The sequence below is a fragment of the Barbus barbus genome (assembly GCF_936440315.1).
Source record: "Barbus barbus genome assembly, chromosome: 48".
Classification (NCBI taxonomy): Eukaryota; Metazoa; Chordata; class Actinopteri; order Cypriniformes; family Cyprinidae; genus Barbus; species Barbus barbus.
Genome location: NC_136726.1, coordinates 2,361,016 through 2,387,866, shown reverse-complemented (window position 1 = coordinate 2,387,866; position 26,851 = coordinate 2,361,016). Strand labels below are relative to the sequence as shown.

The 26,851-nt window shown below is 36.0% G+C and overlaps 2 protein-coding genes across 2 annotated transcripts in view; both read left to right on the top strand.

The window, feature by feature from the left end:
- Positions 1 to 9,525, top strand: part of trim44 (tripartite motif containing 44) — a 29,903-nt gene extending 20,378 nt beyond the window's left edge. Inside the window, exons 5-6 of the mRNA XM_079411805.1 lie at positions 186 to 205; positions 8,532 to 9,525. Of these exons, the coding sequence (XP_079267931.1) occupies positions 186 to 205; positions 8,532 to 8,613 (102 nt within the window). The 3' untranslated portion in view covers positions 8,614 to 9,525. The remainder of the gene's footprint in view (positions 1 to 185; positions 206 to 8,531) is intronic.
- A 4,223-nt stretch (positions 9,526 to 13,748) lies between these two features.
- The window catches only part of ldlrad3 (low density lipoprotein receptor class A domain containing 3), a 91,532-nt gene continuing 78,429 nt past the window's right edge, over positions 13,749 to 26,851 (top strand). The window contains exon 1 of the mRNA XM_079411949.1: positions 13,749 to 13,964. Coding sequence (XP_079268075.1) covers positions 13,907 to 13,964 — 58 coding nt within the window. The 5' untranslated portion in view covers positions 13,749 to 13,906. The remainder of the gene's footprint in view (positions 13,965 to 26,851) is intronic.

Sequence of the window (26,851 nt, the reverse complement as noted above, 5' to 3'; positions counted from 1 at the left end):
ATTTCTGATGTCCGTATTCTGATAGCATTTTTAAATGTTTCTTAAGCCATTATTCAGATGCTTAAATGTACTTGAGACGTAGTGAATTTTTGCTAAAATGCAGTGACATTATGTTAAAGTGTATGGCATACCAGTAGAAGAGTGATCTTAAATTAATAACCCTTTTTCTTTGCTCTTTTTTTCAGATTCCTGATTTGAGGCTAAGGTAAGAGATCTAAAATTATCAGGTTGTTGTCAGGTTGCTGCGGTTCCTCCTTTTTTTCTGAGGTCCACAACAGAAAAAAAAAAATAATATTAAATATATATATATATGGGTCAATGACGTGACGCAAATTTTTTTGTGTCCATATGGTTTAATTAAATTTAAAAGGGTTCAAATTTCAAAATAAATATGCTAATTAGAATTAGAATTAGAATTAGAATTAGAATGAGCTTTATTGGCCAAGTATGTTTACACATACAAGGAATTTGTTGTAGTGACAGAAGCTCCACAGTGCAACAGAAAGACAGTAACAGGACAGGACACAGGTAATGAAACAAAATAACAAGAAATAGCCAATAACCAATGTACAAAGCAGCAAAAAAAAATAAAAAAATAAAAAATACACAATATATAATATATAATATAGGCGACTATATGTACAGGTCAAGTATGTGCAAATTAGAAATGAGAAAGTGAGTGTGGTGAATGGATAATGTATTAGTTGTGTGTTTTACGTTTATTTATTGAGTGTTCATGAGATGTATTGACTGAGGGAAGAAACTGTTCCTGTGTCTGGTCGTTCTGGTGCTCAGAGCTCTGTAGCGTCGACCAGATGGTAACAGTTCAAAGAGGGAGTGTGCTGGATGTGAGGGGTCCAGAGTGATTTTACCAGCCCTTTTGCTCACTTTGGATAAGTACAGTTCTTGGAGAGTGGGGAGGGTTGTACCAATGATTCGCTCAGCAGTCCGGACTATACCTCCGTAGTCTTCTGAGGTCAGATTTGGTAGCTGAGCTGAACCAGACAGTTATTGAGGTGCAGAGGATGGATTCAATGATGGCGGAGTAGAGCTGTTTCAGTAAGTCCTGTGGCAGGTTGAACTTCCTCAGCTGGCGAAGAAAGTATAACCTCTGCTGGGCCTTCCTGACAATGGAGTCAATGTGAATATCCCACTTCAGGTCCTGAGAGATGGTGGTGCCCAGGAATCTGAATGACTCCACTGCAGTCACGGTGCTGTTCATGATGGTGAGTGGGGGGAGAGCAGGGGGGTTTCTCCTGAAGTCCACGATCATCTCCACAGTTTTGAGCGTGTTAAGCTCCAGGTTGTTGAGACTGCACCAGACAGCCAGCTCCTTAACCTCCTGTCTGTAAGCAGACTCGTCACCGTCCTGGATGAGGCCGATCAGTGTGGTGTCGTCTGCAAACTTCAGGAGCTGGACAGAGGGGTCTTTAGATGTGCAGTCGTTGGTGTAGAGGGAGAAGAGCAGTGGGGAGAGAACGCAGCCCTGAGGAGCTCCAGTGCTGATGGTTCGAGTGCTGGATGTGAATTTGCCAAGCTTTACTAACTGCTGTCTGTCTGTCAGGAAGCTGTTGATCCACTGGCAGACGGAGGTGGGGACGGAGAGCTGAGTTAGTTTGTTTTGAAGGGTTTCCGGGATAATGGTGTTAAAAGCAGAGCTGAAGTCCACAAACAGGATCCTCACATAAGTCCCTGGTCTGTCCAGATGCTGCAGGATGAAGTGCAGTCCCATGTTGACTGCATCATCCACAGACCTGTTTGCTCTGTAGGCAAACTGCAGGGGGTCCAGTAAGGGTCCAGTGATGTCCTTCAGATGAGCCAGAACCAGTCTTTCAAATGATTTCATGGCTACAGACGTTAGGGCCATGCATCAGGTATTTTCAGGTATAACCACCATTCAAGGAGCCATTAATTGCATACATTCTCTTTTTTGTGGACCTAGTCAAAAATTTCTGGTTTTATTTAATTTTGAGAAAATATTTGGGGGATTATTGCAAAAATGTCAATGTGGTGTAACCGTAAAAACCTTTTTATCTTTTAAAAAAATGTATCTTGTTTAAAAAAGGTGAAATTCTCAATAAAACGCCAGATCAGCTAGTTTGGCATAACCGTACATTAATACCATTTAATAGTAAATAAAAGTAAATGGAGCACCATTATAATTAATATTATATTATAATTAATTTGGGGAATTAGGGGAGTCAAGACAAATTCCTTGAGTGTCAAGATGGTGTAACCACCATTCAAGGAGCCATTTTGTTTGGTACATATGTCATTAACTACATAAAATCAACATAAACACGCTGTGTACATTTGAAAATACCTGATGCATGCTTTTAAAACAAGTTTTTAAAATATTTTAGAATTTTTCACCTTTTTGTCACTGACCTATATATATATATATATATATATATATATATATATATATATATATATTTATTTATATATATATGTCAATGCCCACTGCTATGATTGAGTAACAGTTTTGCATAATAAAAAAAATTGACAGATGCTGCTCTAAAAACAATATGGGTCATTTTGATTAAAAACATAAATCCTCCGTACATATAAAACAGTCTATAACAGACAAAGCAATAGTGATATTTGGTAAAAACATATTGCAATTGTGTGTTGAGACTAGGGCTGGGTGGTATGATGGTACAGTAGTGGTCAGAATTATTGGCACCCTTGGTAAATATGATCAAAGAAGGATGTGAAAATTAGGGATGTAACGATTTGATTTATTTTTTTTTTTTACTAAAAGATTTAAGACAAATTATAAATTAAATGTGTCCTTTTATTATTGCTTGGACAAAGTGCAGCACGTTTCTTTGTGAAATTGAAATATAACTCTATACTAATATAGCACTTTCATATTATTGCTCTTTTGTTGGTTTTGATTGCTTCTATTCTACTCATTTGTAACTCTCTTTGGATAAAAGCCTCTGCTAAATAACAAAATGTAAATATAATGTAAATGTAGGCTAAATAACAAAACTAAATTGAAATTTTATAACAAGCTCCAAATCAAATAAATAACACAAATAAAATAAATCTCTTCATATAAACAAAATAATGCTTTGTCTGTGCTCTTTCCATTTAAATTAGAGCAACTACTGCATTTTAATCAAGATCCAAACAAAGATGCTGCATACATGCAACATGAGCAGTTTATAATCTAAATAAGATTGTATCATTTTGAAATTTGAAGCAAAAATAGAATGGTCTGACTTAGGGCTGTAACGTCCCAGTCGATTAGTCGATTAATTGGTCGATATGGTCTGGTTCGACCAAAAATCTGATTGGTCGATTTTTTGCCGCGCTCATTTCATCAGTTTGGCCACGCTCATTTCATCAGGTGGAAAGCACTAATTGCTAATGGGGGTGTTTTCAGAGCACCCCTGTTTCACAGGTAACAGTCTGTTTTCAGAACACCCCCATTGTTTTCACTTTTTTTGGATTAGCCCAACCCACTGGAGAAGAGAGACAGATAAGTAGGCTTTAGAAGGTTTGATGCTGAATATTATTTATTTAATAATAAGCTAGTGTAAAAACAAGAAGCTGTCTCCTTCCAAAGAACCAGTGTTAATTTCGTTAACGAAGAGGACGACGAAAAATATTCGTTAACGAACCTTTTTTCTGTGACTAAGACGAGAAGTTGACGAGATAAAATTAATATCTGATGATAAAAACTATGACGAAATGTATGCGCGTCTTCGTTAACGAGACGAGACGGGACTAAAATGTTATTTGAGGACTACCGGACATTCAAAATACATCCTATAGGCTAAGTTGACTGTCTTGTCTTTTAAAATGTGCGTCCCTGTCACTGGATCGCAATCAGATGAGGGGCGTTTGTATATCTCACAGTATGGCAGCCGCAGTGGGCGGATACGCTACCAAAACGCAAACTAGCGATCTGAAACAATGGCCTCAGCAACTGAATGGTTATAGGGATAGGGTGACCAGACATCCCGTTTTTCCCAGGAGTCACAATTCGTTGTTGATTAACTTAAAGTTAGTGAAGGCGCGATAGGCGGAATCACTCTGATAGAAGTGCTCCACTTTCTCAGTTCTCACACAGCGCGCGATCAGTTCTCAGTTCTCACAATATTGCGCAATTGCGCTGTGCCCACTGTTTGTGTTAGTTTTGAGCCTAAGATGCTTTATTTTTCAGTTATGCACTTTATTTGGTTTCTGCTCTTGTTTGTTTAATAAATATTATTTTTTATTAAAGTGGACGCGCCTTTTGTGTTTATTAAGAGTAAAAGCTTTAAGTCTATTCGTGTCTCAGCCGCGAAGCTGAGCTCTTATCTTCAGCCTCGCTCTGTGCGAGCTGCGCAGAGCGGCTGAAATGATAGTGTCTGACAGTTATACTTATAACATATGACAAAAATAATTTTCTAAATTATGTTGCACATTCCTCAAAAGTTCTTGTGATATCACTAGTTGACAACATAGTACTGTTTTCAGAAATCACAGGCTATGATATTGCGCAGGTGCACGTGATGCACCGCTGTCAGAGACGACAGACTCGTGTGTCAGACTCATTTCAGTGCAAAATAATTAGGTCAAAAACGATTTAATATACTGCAAATAGCCTATTAGTTTTTTATGTTTATTTATAATTAATTTAGGCAGACAACAAGGCTACCAAGTACTGAGCACAGTGCGTATCTAATTAATGTAACGTACGTTTTTTTTCTCCCCACAACGTCATTTTTAGTCGATTTTTAGTCGAAAGTTTCAGGACTTCAGTCGACCAAGATTTTCTTTGGTTGATTACAGCCCTAGTCTGACTTAAGTTTTGTGAAACTACTGTATACATAAAAAATATCTGCATGAAATGAAATAGAAAACAAGCTGAATGAGACGCAGATTCACTCTCTGCCAGCAGGTGGCGCTTTAAGCGTTTCCTTGGTTTCCGCTGTAAACAAAGCAGCGCTGCACATATGAACTTTAATATGCATACACACAGGCAAGATGAAAAGAAAAAATACCATCTAAACTTTTCTAAAGACAGTAAGTTCCCCTCAGACATACATTCATATAAACTCTTACCCCTAATTGAATCGCGATTTGTTTAGCGTCTCAACCGATTTGAATCGTCACATATATGAATTGATTTTCAACCGGCTCGCAGTTAATCTTTACATCCCTATCATGAAGCGGTCTCTCTTTGGTTTATTGACTGCCATTCAGCTATTACAGAACTGCAGAAAAAATAATCTTAAACAAATGCCACTGTAAAGAAAACAAAAAAGGACCAGGTTAGCTTGGGCTTTTAGACATGAACACTTATCATATGATCCTCAACAGTGGTGACAATAATTATTCATGCTGCAGTGCATGATGGGAGTTTTTACTATGGTGTTACCCAGAATGCATTGTAGCATGAAGAATTTAGTGTTATAACTATTAGAGCAAAACTTGCCTGCTGTAGTTTCACAGGGTTTATCATTTAAAACCTAAACATATAAACGAAAAAAAAAAAAGGTTATTTTGGTTGTAATCAAGCCAGAACCTGATGATTATTTTATCATATAAACACAACTAATCTCTAAACAACTAAGCACTGATTACAATACAAATACTGCAATACTGCTTTACAATACCACATTCATTGCTGCAGAGCAGAGCATACACTGTGGCCTGTTTCATAAATCAAGTTTATCAAATAAGTCAGGTTTATGTCAGTTAGTCTGACTTATTATCAGTTGATTGGGTTCAAAATAAGTATGTGGTAAACTTGTTTTATGAAACAGGCCACTGATCTCCATGATGGTAGCATCATTTTAACCAATAAAACATCAACATCTGATCCTCTGTAATTCTCAATAACAGCAGGTGTTCATCACTAATGCACAATCATCGTTTAATTAGTCACTTAATTATCTCATTAACTTTAACTCTTTGAGGATTTGGGATTTGACTCAAGGCTTGCTTGTGACTTGAAAGGAATGACTTGGTTCCTCCTCTGGTGAAATCAGCTGCTGAGTTCATGAGTGGAATAGACATATGGCAGGACTTTTATGTTCTGACCCCTGGACTACCCACCTCTGCCAAACGCAGAGTCAAAACAACCCAACCGCTGGGTTTGTCCCTTTTTAACCCACCGCTGGGTTATAATTAACCCAGCATTTTTTAGAGTGTAAGAATTTCTAGGGGTAGCAATAATTGTGTCCAAAGTGTATTTGAGAGAAACATTTATTTCATGATGAGATTTTCCCCCATTTTAAATTCTTATTATCCAAAGAAAGGTTAGATTTTTGGGATTTTTATTTTATTTATTCTTTTATAAAAGATCAAAAGGATTAACAATGCAGATTAATTTTCACAGCCTTCTTTGATCATATTTACCAAGGGTGCCAATAATTCTGACCACTACTGTATATATCGTTACCATGGTACAAAGTGTCTGTCGTTAGCGATTTTGCTAAATTGTTCATTTTGTGGTATGGAAATATATCCCCACAGTACTACTTAAAAGTTATATAAATTACCTAAGAGTTATAATGAAACATGCATGAGAGTAGGGCCAGGTTAGATGTTAAATAGAGTTAAAAACACAATAAGCAGTGAAAAAAAACTTGGATATGGTACATAGACATACACCCGAAGCGTGCGCACATGCCGCCTCTCTCAGACAACGTGTAATCACAAATTCAGTTCTCTTTTGCATCTTGAAAGGTCAAATACACACATAATTATGTCCAAATGCCTGTCGTGTGAAGTATTCGCGTGAACACAGTCTGTCATAAGTTAAATTAACAAACAGTTGCGAAATGTGTTTCAGTGTATTGTATCCATGCAGTCCGTCTTGTTTACACCTGGTATTAAGATCCATTTTGGTCGATCCGATCACAAGTGCACTGCACTAAATACAGGTGTGAACAGGGTGTAAAACGTTTTGAGCTTGTCCACTTTCGACCACTTCATATATACACTCGCCCATAGACTCTCCCCTCAAAATCAGGATGGAAGTGGTCGAAAGTGGACAAAAGAGATGAGTTAAAACCAAGTGTAAAGGAGAATCTGTCTACCAGGTGTAAACAGAGCCCTAAAAGGACAGCAGTCTAATAAACCTGCTGTGTCATTAATGTTAATCAAACAACAAAAGACAGAGAAAATCACTCACTGTTCTTGAATGAATCACTTTTGGATCTTTAATAAGAATCAGTATTTGATTCATACAGTTAAGACTATACAGTGTTAGTTATATACTTGATTTTTTATTTAAAATGAGACATCTGTTTGTTTATTTTTTTTTTTTATTATTATTTCACAATTATTTCAATCTCCAAACCATTTTAGATAGTTCTGCTTTGCTTTACTTTTGCTGGGGCTTTTGCTTTATTGGTGTATTTGAAGCATACTCGCTGCTGCTGCGGGACACTAAACACCGTCGAGCCGCTCTTGACAGTCGCGGCAGCACGGACTCATGTTGTTTGCACCAGTGCGGCAATTTTTTTTCATCAATAATTGATGGATGTCTAAAATATAAAGATAAGGAGAAGTGAAGTAAAACGAGGACCGGCCCGCGTCTGAACTATGACGTGAATATTGGCCCGAAGCCCAGGCCTAGGGACATAAAAAGTCGGAGCCCGACTTTAAATTAAATAAAAAAATAATAATAAATTGGGGGCTAAAAGTGTGTTGTAACGCAAGCGTTACTGAACATGTAAAATATTACTGAAAATTGATTAGTAATGCCTTACACTACTGCGATACATCAAAAAGTAATACGTTACTTTTGTAACGCCTTACTCCGAACACTGATTATAACAAACAAAGTGTAGAAGTGTCATTATACAGTGTAGAGCGCTTCGCTGATTATAACGGAACTTTGTGAGATCGCAGGGAACTAAGATGAGGGACATCTTTTATAGATTATTCGCTTTTCGCTTTTTTTGTATTGTAAGTCGCTTTGGATAAAAACGTCTGCTAAATAACTAAATGTAAGTGTAATGTAAATTAAGGGAGTTTACAAATGTGATATTGATTTAATACATCAGTTCAATAAAATATTAACAAAGTTATTAACTTTATTTTCTAAATTTACATTGTCTGACTATAACACTATTGCCTGATTTTGCTCAATTTTATCAATGAAAATGGTTTCAAACTAAGTCAGGAAAGGAAGTGACGTGTGGCCAAGCCCAGGGATCAGTTGGGGGTTCGGTGCCTTGCTCAAGGGTCTCACCTCAGTCGTGGTATTGAGGGTGGAGAGAGCGTTGGACAGTCACTCCCCCCACCTACAATCCCTGTCGGACCTGAGATTTGAACTTGCAGCCATGGCTGCCACATTGTTTCATTTATGAATGAGAAATTAAACAAAATTAAATGAAGCCTAAAACAAGAAGCTAAACGAGCTATAGAACCTATAGAATAAAAATAATAGCATACATCAGAATGTAACGTTAGCAGGTAAGTAAGGCATAAATGATCATTGCATTTTGCACAAACTTGCCCAAAATTGTTTTATGTTTAAATGTAAATGTTTAATTCATGAGTCATTTTTCCACTTACAGAGCAGCCAATCAAAGGAGGGACCCAGAAGATCCTTCAGTAGATGAAGACAGAGAAGATGCATATATTGGACATTCACCCTAAAACTAATGACCATTCTGTCACCATCTCTCTCATCTTCTTTTCATACCTCACTTGGTGGGATAAAAAATATGACTATATCTGAATGTAACTGTGCTGACGATATTTCTTCATTTTAACCAGGAATTTGAATATTTTAAGCTAATTGTTTTATGTTGAGCCAATTTATTTGCTTTGAAATGAAAGGCAATAAAGTAATAAAAAGCTGAGGAAGCACAAAGAAAACTAAATCACAAAATTCTAAGAGAATATTTTGTCTGTTATTGGTATTGCGTTAAACAAACAAGGTTGTTTTGAACATTTTAAACCAGTTACCATGTATTTTTGTTTGTTTGTTTAACATTTGCTTTGTACAAATGATGTATATACCACTCCTGGATTTAATTGTGCGATTTATGAGGTCTCATACCATACAAACTCACATCCTCATGCTATACTTTGATTCTATTTGAGCTTAAACACAGAAGATTATATAGTTGGTCTAGCCGTGCATTGTTGCTTTTTCTTTATCAGAAAGAAATGTACCATTTCCTGCATCACTGATGTCCAGTGTATGTGTTTCAACCCTGATCGTGACACGTTGCTAAACCATTTTTGTGTGTTTAAATATTAGTGTGTTGTGTCTGCAATTGGCTTGTATGCTTTTTCTCAATATTGGAGGGACCACCAGGTTATGTTTATATATATTTTAGGCATCAAAAAGAAATCTGCTAATGCAGTAAAACAATTTGTTGCATTCGTAGATTTTTCTTTTTTTTTTAATACCTAAACTATGCTTTGCTAAGGGGAAACATGGCATTATATTTTTGATATGGTCTTTGATAGTGTGCAACAATTAGATTGGTTATACTCAACAACTTCTGCTTTTGTTCTGCTTATTCCTTTCTGTAAACAAATAAAAAAAGTTTATTTTGATTTTATTAATTTTTTTAATCTGAAGGCCATTTTCACAATTGCTAGCACATAGCATTCATGATTGTATAGGTTAAGCTCTCAGAAAAACCGAGTAGAAGGTTAGATGTTCTAGCTCAATATTCAAACACAGTATGCCTAATTTCTGTCACTATTTTGTAAAATAATAGGCTTTGGTGACTTCATTTACTGGTCCTAAATTCCTCCCATAATCTGATAAAATGATGATGGTATGACAGATTTAATAATCGGAGATATCTGCCTTTGTGGACTGAAATACTCAGTCAGTCAGTGTCACTCAAAGCACTATCCTTAAAAATAAAATACAAAAGAATTATAATAATAAAACCCTGCCTGTACGCCGCTTCAGAAGCAAACAAAACAAATGCAACCTGAGTAAACACATTTTTTTTACTTTTTTTTTTTTTTTTGAAGCTAAAAAAAATCCAACAGCTATTAGCCATGTTCAAGCTCCCTTGAACTTAAAATGTTTGTGCCACCTTCAGCAGCAATAATTGCAACCAAATTCTTCTGATAACTGGAGATTAGACTTTCACAGCACAGTGATGGAAGTTTGGCCCACTTTTCTTTGCAGAACTGCTTTGGTTCGGCCGCACTGGAGGGTTTTCAGTGTCCTGCTGCATAATCAAAATGTAAATATTACTTTGAAAAAGCATGGGTTTTTTTATCCAGAAACAGTATAAATTATGTCTAAATGAACCTTAAATGATGTTAAAAATATGTCCACTAACCACATTTGAACTAGTTTTTATACTTGTATGGAGGTTCACTGAACCTCTAGATCAGACGTCAGTGGAAGTCTTTTCATCGTCAGCAAAGACATAAAAAGACATCCACTGGACGTAACTTTGCCCACTGGGAACATATTTATATGGTAATATCCAAATGCTATGCCAAGGCATACAATGTGGTTTGAGTCATTTTTATGTACATGAAGGACTGGATCCAACATTAAAGGAGTTTCTTATAAAACTGTTATTGAAACGTTTGTCAAAAAAGAGAGACCATTTACAAAAGGTTGAAGAGTTTGTAGGGCTGTATTATTAATATTTACATTTGAGAATTTGGTTAAATTCTTTTTCGTTTACCAAAAAAAAAAAAAAAAACTATTTTGTAATAAAATTAGGATAAGTGTATAATTGCCCATTCTTGTCAATAAGCTGGTTTACAATTAATATGTTATGCTGAATCCAATTCTCCATATACAATGATTTGTTAATATGAGTGATATTACCATTGCTCCATATAAAAGATCTGCTCAGAGAAAAATGTTTTGTACAAAAGTGACCAGTAAAGTAATGATTGTTTCTGATAATTGGCCAAAGCAATACGTTTGCAGTTATATAAGGACACTGTAACAAAAAATATCCCCAAGTTTTTCAAATAAATTATATAAGAAAATAAGGAAAATATTTTTTTCTTTTTTTTAAGCCAATTAATTTTTATAATTTGGTTGAAAACTGTAAAAATAAGAACATTTCATCCACCATCAGATAGTTTATTAACAAGGACACTTAAAAAAAAATTATGAGGTTTGTTTCACCAGATGAAATTAAAGAGTGTTTTATCCATTTGTGAGTATATCACGGTTGGAGGGGAGGATATTCAAACCTTAGCCATCAAACAAATAATATTTAGAGATTTTTACAGTTGGTTTGATATCTTTGTCTCAAACTGTGTCAGAGTTTACTGAATTTAAGTAGGTACGGTATATAAAACGTATCAAAACTATGGATTCAGTACCATATATAAAAACAATAAAGGAATAATCATAAAAAACAAGCCTTTTGCATTATAGGGAATAATAGTCTGAATATTTTACAGTTGGTTTGATACCTTTAATCAAATGGTGTTGTTGTTTAATGGATTTGTATTATTGCATACATTAAAAGTTGTAAAATGATTATAAAACACATAAAATGCCAATTCCAAAAACAGAGCCTTATGCAATAACAGGGATGTTTTTCTGAACATTTTAGTTCTGGTTTTATAGTATAATGTAATGTAAATTGTTTAATTCATTTATATGTTTTTTTTTCTTCTTCTAAAAATTAAGCCTTGTGCAACATAAAGGGTGTTATTTGTGTCTATCTGAGTTAGTTACGGTTCAAAACATAATAACAGGCGTTAATTAAGAGTTTAATTCTTATGAAACCGAGTGTCTAATGAATGTCGTGTGCAACGACCAGTACGGCATACTTTTTCCACTTCAAGCGCTGTTTATGTTTAAATAAATAGTTTTTCCTTCCTCTGATGGCTAAAGAATAAGTTCACAAGACAGTTAGGCTAAGTAAGACCAGAAAAAGAAAGACACTGTAAGTAGGCCGATCGGAAATAAAAACTTACTTTCTACACTGAAAAAAAAATCAGAAATCGGTGTAGAATCAATTTTCACTTAACTAGTTACAAAGAAACAACGATTATAATTATTCGTTAATAAAAATCCATTAAAAAGTAGAAAGTTATTTGAGAGAAAAGTAAGGAAAAGACTAGATATATCTTTTTTTTTTTTTTTTTTTTTTTTTTTTATTATTATTGACAAAGCAAATACAAACAAATCAGGTACAATGTAAAAGTCTTACTACAACCTGTGCACATCTTAGAAAACAAATACTAAAAGAACAGGGAGCATATTACAAATGGCAAAAATGGCATTTACACATTCAAAAGAAAATGAATCAAAAGGGCAATTATTCAATAAGATTGTTTATAAAAGAACCCAGTTTCACTGCATTCTTGTTATTAATCAATAATAAAGAGTTATAGAAAAGTTTCAACTCATTCCTCCACTGCGTAAAGTTAGGATTTATCTTGAAAAATCGACATTTATGTATGAAATATTTACTTAACAAAATGACATTGTTAATACCAAAATCATTGTGATCATTGCGAAAAATACCAAATTTTATATCATTAATTGTTAGATTCATCATCTGAATTCCTTTGGAGATGAACAATTGTTGAAGGTCATGCCAAAACCTTTGTACAACTTTACACAAACAAAAAAGGTGATCCAAATCTTCGGGTTCATCTTCACAGAAGCTACAGTTTCCTACATCCATTTTAAATCTCTGTTCTAAGAAATCATTAGTTGGATAAATCCTGTTTATAATTTTAAACTGCATTTCTTTCATTTTTGGTGGGACTGGGAATTTTAAGTATTTACATCTAATCTTTTTTATTATCTCCTTTCCAAAGTCTTTGAGAATATAATCTCTTTTGAGAGAGCTTGTCTGGCAGTTAAGTAGACTGTTTCTTATAAATTTGTTGTTACATTTGTAATTCAAAAAATTAATACCATTAATGTAAAGTTGTCTTAAGGTAGGAGTGACTTTTGAATACATTATATCTTGCTTAATCATAGCTACAAGTGATACTGGGAGAGCTTTAACAATCTGTTTAAACTTCTTTTGGGAACAACTAATTTGGAATTTTTCACAGAATTCACCATGTTGTAAAACATTTCCTTCACCATTCATGAAGTGGGAAATAGCCCAGACACCTTTAGAGAACCATTCTGAAATAAAAAGAGATTTTCTATTTACCAATATATACCTATTATTCCAAATTGGCGTATTGTGTGGTGTGAAGTTATGCTTGAATATTAGTTTCCAATACAGAAGGACCTGTTGGTGGAAATCTGATAGTTTTATAGGAAGCTTCTTAAACTCAAAATCACATTTTAGAAGAAAATTAATGCCACCTACTTTCTCAAAAATCCAATTGGGAATATAAGACCACAATGAATTTTGATTTTGAATATAGTTTTTTAACCATCTAATTTTCAACATACCATTCATACAGTCAAAATCTATTGCATTCCCACCTCCATTCTCGTAAGATCTAATTAAATCCTGCTTGGCTATATAATGGCATTTATTCCGCCATATGAAATCAAAATTTATTTTGTTGATAGTTTTAACTGTTTGGGGTGTTATTGGAAGGGAGTAAGCTGGATATATTAATCTAGACAAACTGTCCATTTTAGTTAACAATATTCTACCAAAAATGGAAAGATCTCTTTGAAGCCATCTATTTAAAAAGGATTTGCAGTTATCAACATTATCTTTTATGTTTCACTAGATATATCTTTTTAAACAAATGTCTCCTTTAAATCACAGCTCAGCATTCGCTGCTCCTCGACCGTGTCTCCGCCTTTTCTGCTAACTCCACTCCAGCGTGTTTTTAACCTCCTCCCCTTCTTCTCTGATTCGGGGCTGTCCCAACAATAAGAGCCCACCTCTTGTAGCACAGCATTACGGACAGTCCGTGGAGGAGCAATACGATAAAGGCTTTGGACACAAAAGCGTTAGATTTGAACCGAGCTGTTGCCCCGCAGCGGGGGCTGATCAATCCGGGCAAGATGTGGGTTTGGTACTTTCTGCTCGGTTCGGGAACGCGCACGGGCTCGGGCTTGGTCGGTGAGTCGCTACGCCTTCATCCATTGTTTTTCTGAAGCTCCTTCTTTAGCGCCATTAGTGCAGCAGTTGTTATAGTGTTTCAGGAGTGCTCAGTCATCGCAGCTGTTGCATTTTCCTTCAAAAGTACTTATAGCAGCATAACTTTTGTAAGATGAAGTAACGGGTTCGTGAAGCACACCGGCATTAACGTGCACGCGCCCCCCTCCTGGGGACTTTTTTCCCCTTTAAACGATTAGTTATTTGAACCAAATGGAGTTTGTGATTTACTGGGTGGATGCAAGAGTCGACGTGCTTGGAGTGTGCGCCTGTGCAGCTAATACAATTATAAATGAATAGTTCTTGCATTTCCCTATTTGCTGGATTTGTTTTTAAATATTACTAATGAGATTTATATGTATCAAACCCATAATGGAATGTCTGTATCTGCTGAAGGTCACCTGAACAACAACCATTTAATGGTCAGATAAACAATGCTATAAAGATTTTCTATTGAAACGATTTTTGCATCAGAGAGTTATCATTATAAGAACATAATAGAGAAAACATATTTTGGATTGTGACAGTTTTGTGGTTAAATGTTAATAAGTTTCATAAAAGTAATAGGGCCTCTTTATGAATGTGTACATGCCTAAATTTATCAAGCAACATAAATTAAAATTATTTTATTGCAGTGTAAGGGTTTTAGTAGTCTGGCAGATCCAGATACATATTTTTGACAACACACTCTAAAAAACGCTGGGTTATTTTTTTCAACTCAAAATGCTGGGTTGAGGTCGCTGGGTAGGACGCTGGGTTGTTTTAACCCAATTTTGGGTTGAAAATTGGTCTTGATCATAACCCAGCGGGTTGGGAACGCGGACGTGAAAGAGAGCACGCACCCAAATTGGGTTGTTTTTAACCCAGCAGTTTTTAGAGTGTAGCATGTAATTGATTACTTTTTATTCTTTTCTGATTAAAGCTGTTGTGTGTTCATGACATTTGGACAGCGCTACCATGCAAGTGATCTATAGCACAAGTTCATGCTCTTTATAGGCAAAACTCAGCTTTTACATTTATGATTTCTCAATTTATGGCACCTTTGCACAGATTTGATGTGCATTTGCAGAGTTTAATGATACACAGTATCCAGTTAAATTCATTGATCGATTAGCAGGACAGGGTTTCCGCGGAGTCATAAAACATCATAAAACGTCTTAAATTTAATAATAAGAATTTTAGGCCATAAAAAGTCATAAAAACGTCCGGATTTTCCATACAAGGTCATAAATTACATTTAGCCACGTCTTAACTTGATATGCTTGTTCATTCATTGGTTCTACCATGCCCCCCCCCCCCCCCCCCCCCCGAAAATGCGCAGGCGGCGGCATTCATTCGTTTCGCCTGTTGTAGTTCTGTCTGAGCGTTCCAGAACTACAAGGTCCATGTGGCAGTGCAGCAAACAGACTTGTCATAAGGACTTTCACAGAAACCCGCACGAACTCCCAACTGCCAGTGTTCTAATGTAGCCTAGGCCTACAGTCTATGTTCGCACAGTGTTGCCAACTTAGCGACTTTGTCGCTAGATTTAGCGACTTTTCCAAAAACGCGACTAGCGACAAATCTAGCGACTTCTTTGACAAACCTAGCGAGTCTATGTGATTGCTGGAACTGCCGCAACGGCGCGAGGTGAGCGCGCACGCACCTCTTTCTCTGTTCAGTGAGCGGCTGAGAGGAGCAGCGCGTTCAGTTCAAAGAGATATTATGTTGCTTCTCTAATTTTACATGCAAATATAGCCGAAATCACAGCACAGGAATTGTCTTGTCTTATCTTGTGTGTATTATTTGATTTCATTAGACGACGGCTCGATTATAAATTAGTATTTTTGTGCAGACTAACTTCTTGGGAGGGAGAGCTGGTTATGTATTCTTAAAGGGCTGCGTTTCAGTCACTATTTCATATTTATCCCGTTGACTGACAACATAAACAGTCAAATATATAAAGGAAAACAGTTTTATTGAGAATTTGGCTGCATTAAAATTAGTGATGGGATTTATGGCTCTTTGAGGGGATCCGGATCTTGGCGATCCGTTCAGGGATGGAAATTAGCACCCGCCACCAGCCAAATGCGGGTGATTTTGTGTTGGGGCGGGTAAACTCGCTTCACCTACCGGCCACCGTGGCGGGTAAATAAAAATAGCATACTGTTTCACCCGGACGGCGGACACTTTTAGAGGAGGCACACCTTCAAAAAAAATGTGGCGTTACATCGCAGGCGTTAATAGGGCCGCAACGATAAATCGACATTATCGACAACGTCGACAATAAAAATTTGTCGACAAATATTTTAGTTGTCGAGTAGTCGTTTGATCTCACATGATCTAATGTTAGAGCCTGCAATACTGCGGTTTCACCAGTGTGGCACTGTAGCGCAAGACTGTAGTTCAGCCCTCCTGGATGCATTCAAGAGAAGAAGACACACAGCGCTTCAGAGAAAATGCACCTGAACTTGAGCGGCGATTGGATGAACATGTTAATATATAGCGCGCTTTCGTCTCAGTAACTAAATAAACACAATAAAAACTGACAGCAGTGTGAAAACAGCATTTAAAAATGCATCTGATTACAACGATGTGGATGTTTGCATGAGCTCTGCTTTTCAGTAATGTAACGTTACTCCAGTAATGTCCGGACTAAAGCAGCTCTCCAGTGTGGAGCTAGCTAATTATTAAATATTTTTATTAGTGGGAAAAAAAATTGTTTCATTAAAGTGACAGTTTGGTTTACAGAGACCAAAGCTTGATCTAGCTAAGGATTGTTTTGATTATTCATAACCCTACAAGGTATTTTAAAATATTATGTTGTGAATAAAATAGTTTATCCAAAGCATCGTATCACTTACCTTTATGTTTCTTATCTATATGACTTACAAAAGGAGAAGTTAGGCAGAATGTGGAAAATGTGTCGTTCAGTTTCTTTTTCATGTAGCTAATTATATGGTGAGAGAGTGTCTCTGTCTGTCATTTCATTTGTGTGCCAAATACATCTATTTGTATAATGAATTGGTGACACTTTACAATAAGGTATCATTTATTAACATTAGTTAATGTATTAATTAACATCAATGAACAATGCTCGGTATGTCGTCAACACGCTTCAGAAGATGCCAAAACTAATAGTTTCATTGTTGGGACTAAAACCCTAAAACTGGAAGCCATAAAAGACCACGAATCATCCGAGCAGGCGTAAATTGGACTGGGAGTGGGGAGGATGGGTGGAGGAATGTTAGTTTTTTGTTTAATCTGCCCTACTCATTTAATGAAATGTATATCAGTTCATGATTTGTGTGTGTATAAGAGAGAAAGAGAAAATGTCAGTATTTCATTGAGACTTGAGATTAAATAAACTGCTTAAGTATTGTAGATCTTGTAGTATTAATTTTCACATGCAGTTACACATTATCGGTTAAAAACAAGAAAGTGGCTGGTAAAAACATTGAGTGGCTGGTAGATTTTGAAATCCACCAGCCACAGTGGCCGGTGGACAAAAAAGTTTATTTCCATCCCTGGATCCGTTCCTTTCAAAGGAAGGCTCTTTTTAAATATTTAGTCAGTTTTAAGAAGCCAGCTTGGGGGCATCTCAGTTTATCCTGGAAATAATCACTGGGAGGAATGATGAGGTGAGATTTGTAGTCAAATAATTAAAACTCAGATATCACACACCAATATCTGAGTTTGAATTATTCTGAAATATTGATTATTACCTCATGTGACGGCAGCGTGCACAAGTCATGGCTCCGCTCCTACCCAATGGTTTTTTTCCACTGGAGTACTCACGTGAAGGATGCGTGCACAACTATCATCATGCTGTTAGGCAGTAGCACCCCTGCGCTGGGTGCGCCCCTCCCCCTATAACTGTTCTGTCTCGCGGAGGAGCTCATTTGTGTGCATCTGTGTGAAACACGCATAGGAAAAAAAGAACGACAGAAAGAACGGCTCCCCCCCAGCCGCGACTCGGCTCGCATCGTTCATGTTTATGAGCCGTTCAAAAGAATCGGTTCGTTCGCCAACGTCACAACTCTAATTAAAATACAGTATGAGCACAGAGAGACAAACAAATGTAAAAGGCAATATGACGCGATGACGTCAAGAATATGCTAATTAGCGCAAGACGTCATCTGGCGACATTTAGCGACTTTTCAAACTGGCTTCAGCTACTTTCCATCGAAAGAAGTTGGCAACACTGGCTTGAAACCATAAAATATTTGTACAATGTTACAATTGTTAAGTGTTGTTCCTGTGTTCTTGAGTTATTGTCTGAAGTTATTTTTCGTAATTCGTGTAGGTCATAAATGTAAATCATAATAGTCAAATTTAAGACTTTAAGACCTTTTTATGACCGACTAAACCCTGCAGAAACCCTGCAGGAAGTGCTAGAGCTTTTAAACACACTGAGGGCATTTGCACAATAACGTTTTCAACTAAAACCGGAAACGTTTTATGCATTTTGGCCATTCATTTACACAACATGTTTTTGGGGGGTCCTACAAAGCAAAGTTTTGAAATTGGTTTTCAAAATTCAAAACTCAAATTTGTGAAAATGGTGGCATTATGCGCATGCATGCATCTTGATCGTTTGTATTCACCGCAGAATGCGTATGTGCACAGTTTCTTTATATAAATTATTAGCACAGACAACACACAACAAACCAAACTGAGTTAATAATAATTATTATTATTATTATGCTTGCTAAACTTCAGTTTAGATAAATTAAGAAATCAAAATTCCTTTATCTTTTTACATAAGAGGTCACTGTACAATAAATCATACTTCCTTGTTAGTCCAAAAACATACATTCATGACCACAAGACCTGCACAGTCATAGATCAATGCCTAACAACTCGATTGTCGCCTCTTTGACTGGTGTGGTAGTGAATATGGACATGAAGGGTACAGGAACGGACTTAAACAACGATTGAGGTAAGCAGCAGTTTAGGGCACCATGTGATTTGGAAAAACAGATTTGGCAAATGCTCCAGTGTGTATTTGTGTTTGTGTAGACACAATGTAAATAAGAGATTCATTGTAAAGTGTAAAGCTTCTTTGAGTATAACAGAACTTTGTGAGATCGTAATTATAAGGGGAGTGCAATAATAATAAAATAATAATAATTGATTTTGGCCTCCGATGATTATGAAAATACAATAATCGAGATAAAATTATTATTGCACCCCATTCCACCCCCCTTTCCAGCGGTACGCATTTACTCCAGCATGAAAGCCCAATTTCAAATGCAAATCAGTAAAATCATCACCTGTAGGTCAAGCTGCATGCCTAAATGGTCAATTACAAGCAAAAAAGTGTCAAAATGCATCGCTGTGATTATTCGCCCTGAACTCTCATCGGCTCTTAAAGTGACAGCGGGCTATATTCCTGTTGTGACTGTGTACTTAATATTAATCAAACAACAAAAGACAAATTCAAAATCTCACACTGCTCTTGAGTGAAGGACTTTTGTAGCTTTAATAAGAAACAAAGTAAGTTTAATTCTTACAGTGAAGACCATGCTGTTTTATTTTACATTAGAAACCGCGTTTTTGTCTTATCTCGAATCACTACGGTACACTTTTAATAAGTGCTTATATTTGGACTATTGTAGCCTGGTCGGGTCGTCACCGCTGCGGAGTAACACATACCTGGCTGCGTGAATCGCCATAGAAAACTGAGAGAAGTAGCTCCAGTTAGAATGTTCTTCCGCGGGATCTGTTTATTAACCGCTAGAGCTCCAAAAGTTACATGGTGTTGCTTTAAAGCACAGTTTGTTTTATTGGTATATTTTTATTCTGTTGCATTTGTCCTTTGCTTTTTTTATTACTGACAGTTTAATTATTTTCAATAATTTTGAGGACTTTTGTTTGTTTGTTACTATCAGTTATCCTAATACTCTGCTGTTGTATTGAAAATTTTCGCTGCTCTCTAAAATGTACAGTGGGGCAAATAAGTATCTGATACACTGCTGATTTTCACGTTTTCCCACTTACAAAGAATGGAGAGATCTGTCATTTTCATCGTAGGTTCACCTCAACTGTGAGAGACAGAATATTTAAAACAAAATCCAGAAAATCACATTGTATGATTTTTTAATAATTAATTTCCATTTTATTGCATGAAATAAGTATTTGATCACCTACCAACCAGCAAGACTTCTGGCTCTCACAGACCTGTTAGTTTGTCTTTAAGAAGCCCTCCTATCCTCCACTCGTTACCTGTATTAATTGCACCTGTTTGAACTCGTTACCTGCACAGTAAACTCCCCAGAGTAAAATTAACTCTATTCAGAGAACATTTGGTCCCACTCTAAATAGTTAAATTAATACTGAAGCGGTGTTAAAGTTAATGAGATAATTAAGTGATTAATTAAATGGTAATTGATCATTAGTGATGCACAACTGCTGTTAACAAGCAGAATCACTGAAGAAAAGAGAAACACAAGAACTACAACTGACTTCAGACACAAATGAAATCAACTGAAATAAGACATTAAATCTCTCAAGATCTGATTAAACAACTCCACAAACAGCATCACCAGCTTCACTCATTACTAACCAGATTGAGTTTATTGTATGTCTACAGAAGCTATAATTGAGAATTAACAGAAGTTTAAATGATGTTTTAAGAAAAATAAAACACACATGATGCCATAATGGTGGTCAGTGCTTACTTTAGTTGGGCTCTTAACCCTCTTAATAATTTAAAATTGTTCGCTTCTAAGCAGTTGCAATATTGTTTCACAGCAAACATTTGTGCATTGATGAACCAAAAGCTTGAAGTAGCAGATTAACATACGCACACTCAGCTGCTACAGAACTGTAACGCCCCCTCCTCAAAAAAAGAAAAAAAAAAAATATATATATAGTGCTTCAGTGTTGAAGATAAAGATCTGCAACAGCTCAGGCTTTTAGACATGAACACTTATCATATGATCCTCAACAGTGGTGACAATAATTATTTATACTGCAGTGCATTATTTTTACTATGGTCTTACCCAGCATGAAGCATTTTGTTGATTGTCACCATTGTTGAGATTCATATGCTGGTTCTTGATTTTTTTTATGCATTATGGGTGTAAAATCATTCTCAATAACTATTAGAGCAGCTCTTTTTCTGCCAGCTGTAGCTTCACAGGGTTGATTACGCAACACCTAAACATTTAATGAGAAGTAAAACAAAAATAAACTTTACTTGTAATAACACCAGCTCATCATAAAAGCAGCTAACACATGCTTAATGTACAGCACTGAGCTCTCTGCTTTACAACACCACATGCATTGCTACAGAGAGAGATCTAACACAGGTGTCAAGGGCCCAACTAAAACACTGATCTCCATGATGGTGACATCATTTTAACCAATAAAACATCAACATCTGATCCTCTGAAATTCTCAATAACAGCAGGTGTTCATCACTAATGCACAATCATCATTTAATTAGTCACTTAATTATCTCATTATCTTCAACTCTTTAAAAGTCCCACCTCTGCTCAATTGATTTAAAAACTAGGACTCGACACTGGACTCGAATTCACCCATTATTATGAGAACGTTTAAAAAACATTCTACAAACCACGTGTAAATAACAGCAAAAAGCAAAACAACAATCCTAAAACAGTAACTGCATAATTTATTCATGCTGCAATGCATGCTGGGAGCTCACAAAGCTTTAACATTTCAACAATATGAAATGCTTTGTTCAGACAACTGTTTTTGACTAGTTGTAACAACATTTGCAGTAATTTTGTTGGTCTGACGAGGGTTTTTATGTAGTTTCAAGAAAATAGCATTTTTTAGTATTTGAGACTCAAAAGGTTTCATAAACTGGAAAATGTGCAGTTGCATGTTTTGCAGTGTAAAGATGCAATAGGAGATCTCGGAAAATGCTAACTTTAGCCTGATAGCACTGAAAGCGAACGTCCCACCCTCCATGCAATCGCCGTCCAAAGCCACGCCCCCTGACCCTGAACGCACATACGCTCAAAAACCAGATTACCAGAGACAAAATTAAATTACTACAATAGGCTACATCAACGGTTTCCAATTATAGTCCTCGAGCCCTCCCCGCTCTGCACTTTTCATATATATATCTTATCACGTCTGACGGTTGGTCTGTTCGACCGTAAGTCATTGTACCCTGCGAAGTGGACATCACCTGATATTCTGCTAGGGCTGTGTATTGGCAAGAATCTGGTGATGCGATACGTATCACGATACAGGGGTTGCGATACGATATATATTGATTTTTTTTTAATGGTCACCATTGTTGAGGTTCATATGCTGATTCTTGATGTCTGTGTGAGTCTAATTACTACCATAGATGAAAACTATTTGTGGACAAGCTGATTGGAAAGTTCTTTATATTAACTGACCGTCAGAGAACCACTGGCTTTTAGATTAGACTATAATCAACACAACATCCATTAAATCAGAGATTAGACACTCTATGGGTGTATGTTCACTCTCAATGATCAGTTCACTAATAGATGTTTGTCATTATAAATATATACAACCGCTGATCGATGTCTCTGGGCTTTTGAGTTGTAACTAATATGTTCGATAATCAGTGGCTCAAGCAAGTCAAGTCGAGTCCTGATAAAGGTCAAGTCACAGTATCAAACAGGAACAAATATATTTTTGTCACACGACCTTATTAATTTTTCCTCAGAAATTAACTTTTTTTAATTACACATTTTAAATAATAATGTTTTAAATATAACATTTTGAAAACAGACAAAATACTACTTTGTATAAGTCTGTAATTGAGAAAATATTGATAAAATACATATAAAAGTGTTACATTCATAATTACTATTCCCCGCCTCCAGTCCCAAGATGAAGCGTCACATGGAGCGCGTTGCATTCTGGGAAACAGTACCCCATGCAGTGTCTTCTATATCTATTTCTATATCGTCTATATTCTATATGTACATAAAATTTCAGCAAATGTAGCAGGTAATCCGGGAACTCCATGCATACAGAAAATTCACATACTATTCACAATATACACATAGCATCCTGCAGTATAGTAGGAGTCGTATGGTAGTATGCCATTCCGAACACAGCTTCTGTACTGATTTCAGTGTGCTTGAATTATATTTAGCAGATTCAGGCAAATAAAGTAGGTCATCCGGGTATTCCATGCATACAGAAAATTTGCATACTATGCACAGCATACATAACTGGATACTGCAGAAATAGTAAGAGTTGTATGATAGTAGACAGCCATGGTCTAAGATGCGTTCGACTTGAAGTGGCGCTGCGCAGAATGATCAGTGTATGACATCAAACTACCGCGAGAGCGATTCGAAAGCATAAGGATCTGTCTGCGCTCTCATTGCTTTCGTAGTACTTTGATGTCATACAGTGATCGTTCTGCACAGCACCGCTTCAAGTCGAATGCGTCTATAGAGTAGATGGTGTTACTGCTCGTGATGGTGCCCCTCCTCTCCGGGTGGAGCACCCCGATCTCTCCGATATGAAATTTTGGCAGATACGATAACCGATAATTCTTTATATTCGAAAGCCGATAACCGATTTATTGGCCTATAAATCTAAATTTTTGAGAGCCTGATTTAAAAAAATAAATAAATAAAAAGCCACGCCCCAAACACTTAAACATAAGCAGCCTAGTTTAAACAGTGTATGTTTTAAAAATAATTTTACTCTCCTATTACCAAATTTTCTCATAAAAAGTCAAATAAATAAAATAATGCATAAATAATGCAAACAAGTCATTGGACATCATTACTTGCGTGTAAAGAATCAAAATGCATGCGCCATGTATCAATAAAACGGAATAGCCTCTGCACAAACAATAATGTAATGATTTTAATTACTAAACCATATTATTGATGAAAATAATAGGAGAAAAATAAAAGTAGTGGTTATTATTTATAATGCATCAATGATTTTGAAAAAGTAACAAATGAATACCACTATTTTAAATAGCAGCATTGCTGTTTGAGCAGCGTCCGCTGTAGCTGAAGATCTGAATGAGATCATTTGTTTGCGGCTTAATTAGGTTATATGAGAATCAGATATTTATAGAACATAAACATAATATTATAACTTATATATGCACAAAAAGATGGAAATGCACAAGTTATCATGAACTAAGTTATGCACTAGTCAGTTGTGTTACTCGTGGATGCGCTCTTGGCTCTTCCCGTAACAATGCACTGAATCACGGCAAATAAACCCAAAGAATTCACCACTTTTATTATGGTAATATTCTCTTTATAATGTTATGTATATGACAGTCCCAGTTATAGTTGTTAAAGATGTGGATTGCTGTTCAAGCTGCACACGCTGAAGCTGCTGAATGATCACTGGTAAACTGAAGTGCTTTGCTGGCAGCTTATTTAACTCAAGGAAACGCATCATGTATGATATTAATGAGATATTTATACAATATAAACAAAATATAACAACTTTTGTATGTACAAAATGACGCAGTTACTGCGTGCTATACTGCCCTACAAAGGCAAAAGACCTTAACTCGCTAGAGTGTGAAACTGAGAAAAATGACTTTAAAGTTTTTTACTTGTCCAGCCAAATTAATTATAGGTAGGACAGTGGAAATTTGGCAATTAGATGTTTTAGTAATGAAAATTATCTACATTAAAAAAATTGTAAGCTCAAACTTGATTTTTACCACTATTTTGAGGTTAATGTACTCTACCTTTCCTCTTAAAATAAAAAAAAAAAAAAAAAAATTAGGCAGTCGTGGCCTAATGGATAGAGAGTTGGACTTGTAACCTGAAGGTTGTGGGTTCGAGTCTCAGGTCCGACAGGGATTGTAGGTGGGGGAGTGAATAACCAACACTCTCTCCACCCTCAATACCACGACTGAGGTGAGACCCTTGAGCAAGGCACCGAACCCCCAACTGCTCCCCGGGCACCGCAGCATTGGCTGTCCACTGCTCTGGGTGTGTGTTCACTACTGTGTACACTTGGATGGGTTAAATGCAGAGTACAAATTCTGAGTATAACTCCAAGCCAGCACCGTAACTTCATATTGATGCCCGGGTAAACAAAGGCAGAACGCAGTAACTTGTTTTGAGCGTTCCAAACATAGCGAAAGAGCCGTTACTGGTGTTATATGGTGTTCTGTCTTGGCTTTTCTGTTCACATTATAATTGTATGTAGCCTTCATGACAGACTTGCATGTGTTGCACTTAAGTGTATTGTCCTTTTTGAAGTGAATCCAATCATATTTCAAGCATTTCAAAACCATCATGGAGAACAGTGCGCATCTAAAGTGTCTCTGAAGGAAATAATGCATTATTTGTTAGCAAATTTTCTTATCGGGCTGATACTGATAACAGTAAAAAATTTACATTTATCGTCCGATACCGATATGGTGGCAGATATATCATGCATCTTTATCTCAAACTTCTCTCTTATTCAAAGAGGGACACTCCACCTTTACATGAATCGTTTCCTTTACGTCTGTTTCAAACCCCCTATCTTTTCTATCCAGAATTCTCACCCCATGATCGTGAAAATTGTGTTTCTTTTGTTGTAGATGCAAGAAAACTGCCGAAGAAAATTTCAAAGATTGAAAAAAATAACTCTTTATCACACAACCAGGAATCAGTATATGAATCTCTCTTGCTGTTTTGGCCATAACAAACATAGTTACAGCAGCTAGAGAAAAACAGCAAAAAATCAAGAGTCAAATTGCCCAACTAAATCACACACATAACATCTGTTAATCTCAATAAGAACATTTGTAAATGTATGGCAGAAATAAAGTCAATCTGTTTTATAAATGTAGCTGGTAATGCTGTTTTTAGAGTTGTTTACTCTGGAGCTTGACATCAGACAAAGGTTGGGATTTCACTTTCAACCAAAATTTGACTTCTTAGCAATGTAAGTCCACATCTAGTGTGATGGGAAGCTTTACTAGAATGTTAGACGATAATGTTCTAACAATGTTATCAATTTGCAGTTTTCTACCGTATATTTAAAATACGATTAAATAATGGATCAGTCTTGATTTTTATTTTTATTGTTAAACAATGAAAATATGTTTTGCTTTATTGTTATTTTTGATATTGTATTATTGGTATGTCTATCATTTGCCATTATTTTATTTGTTCAGTAATACAAATTGTTAATAGTTGTAAATTGCCGCATTGAAAAAAGGTTTAAAAAGAAACTAGAATAAAAATGTAGCCACAGGGGCGATTATAAGGTTCCAAGTACCAACGGCTCATGTAAATGATACAGTGATACAATGACCATGTCTCTTTTCAAGTATAAAATGAAAAAAGTGTCTCTTCATCAAAGTATTAATTTAAATAATATTACAATATTGTCATAAGATAATATCATATTGTCAAACAATATTGTCTCTTTATTTTAATTGGACAGCAATGTCCACTAACTTGACAAATGATTTAAGTATCATTAGGATTTATAAAAATGAAAGTAACAATCATCTGTATGTATTGTGGAGGTCACACATTTCTTTGAAACCTGATTAAATTATGCTTTATTAAACTATGAAACTATAAGGAATTTATTTTCAATCAATCTATTGGATTTTAAACTGAGATATAAAAGGGGTTGTTGTCCTATGGCTCCCTCTGGTGGGCAATATTAGTAATATAGACTTCATCTCAATTTAGTGTTTATGAAGGCTGAAATAATTTATTATAATCCCACAATACAGACACAAGCAGCAACAAAATCTCATAAAACATTTCAGTCTCATAACATTACTCAAGTACTTTAAATAATTTAGCCATTCCAGCTTATTGGCCCCGTTGACCATATTTTTAGATTTATTTTTCCCACTTTATATTAAGTGACCAGCCGTACCAGCTTCACTTATTCCTAACCAGACTGAC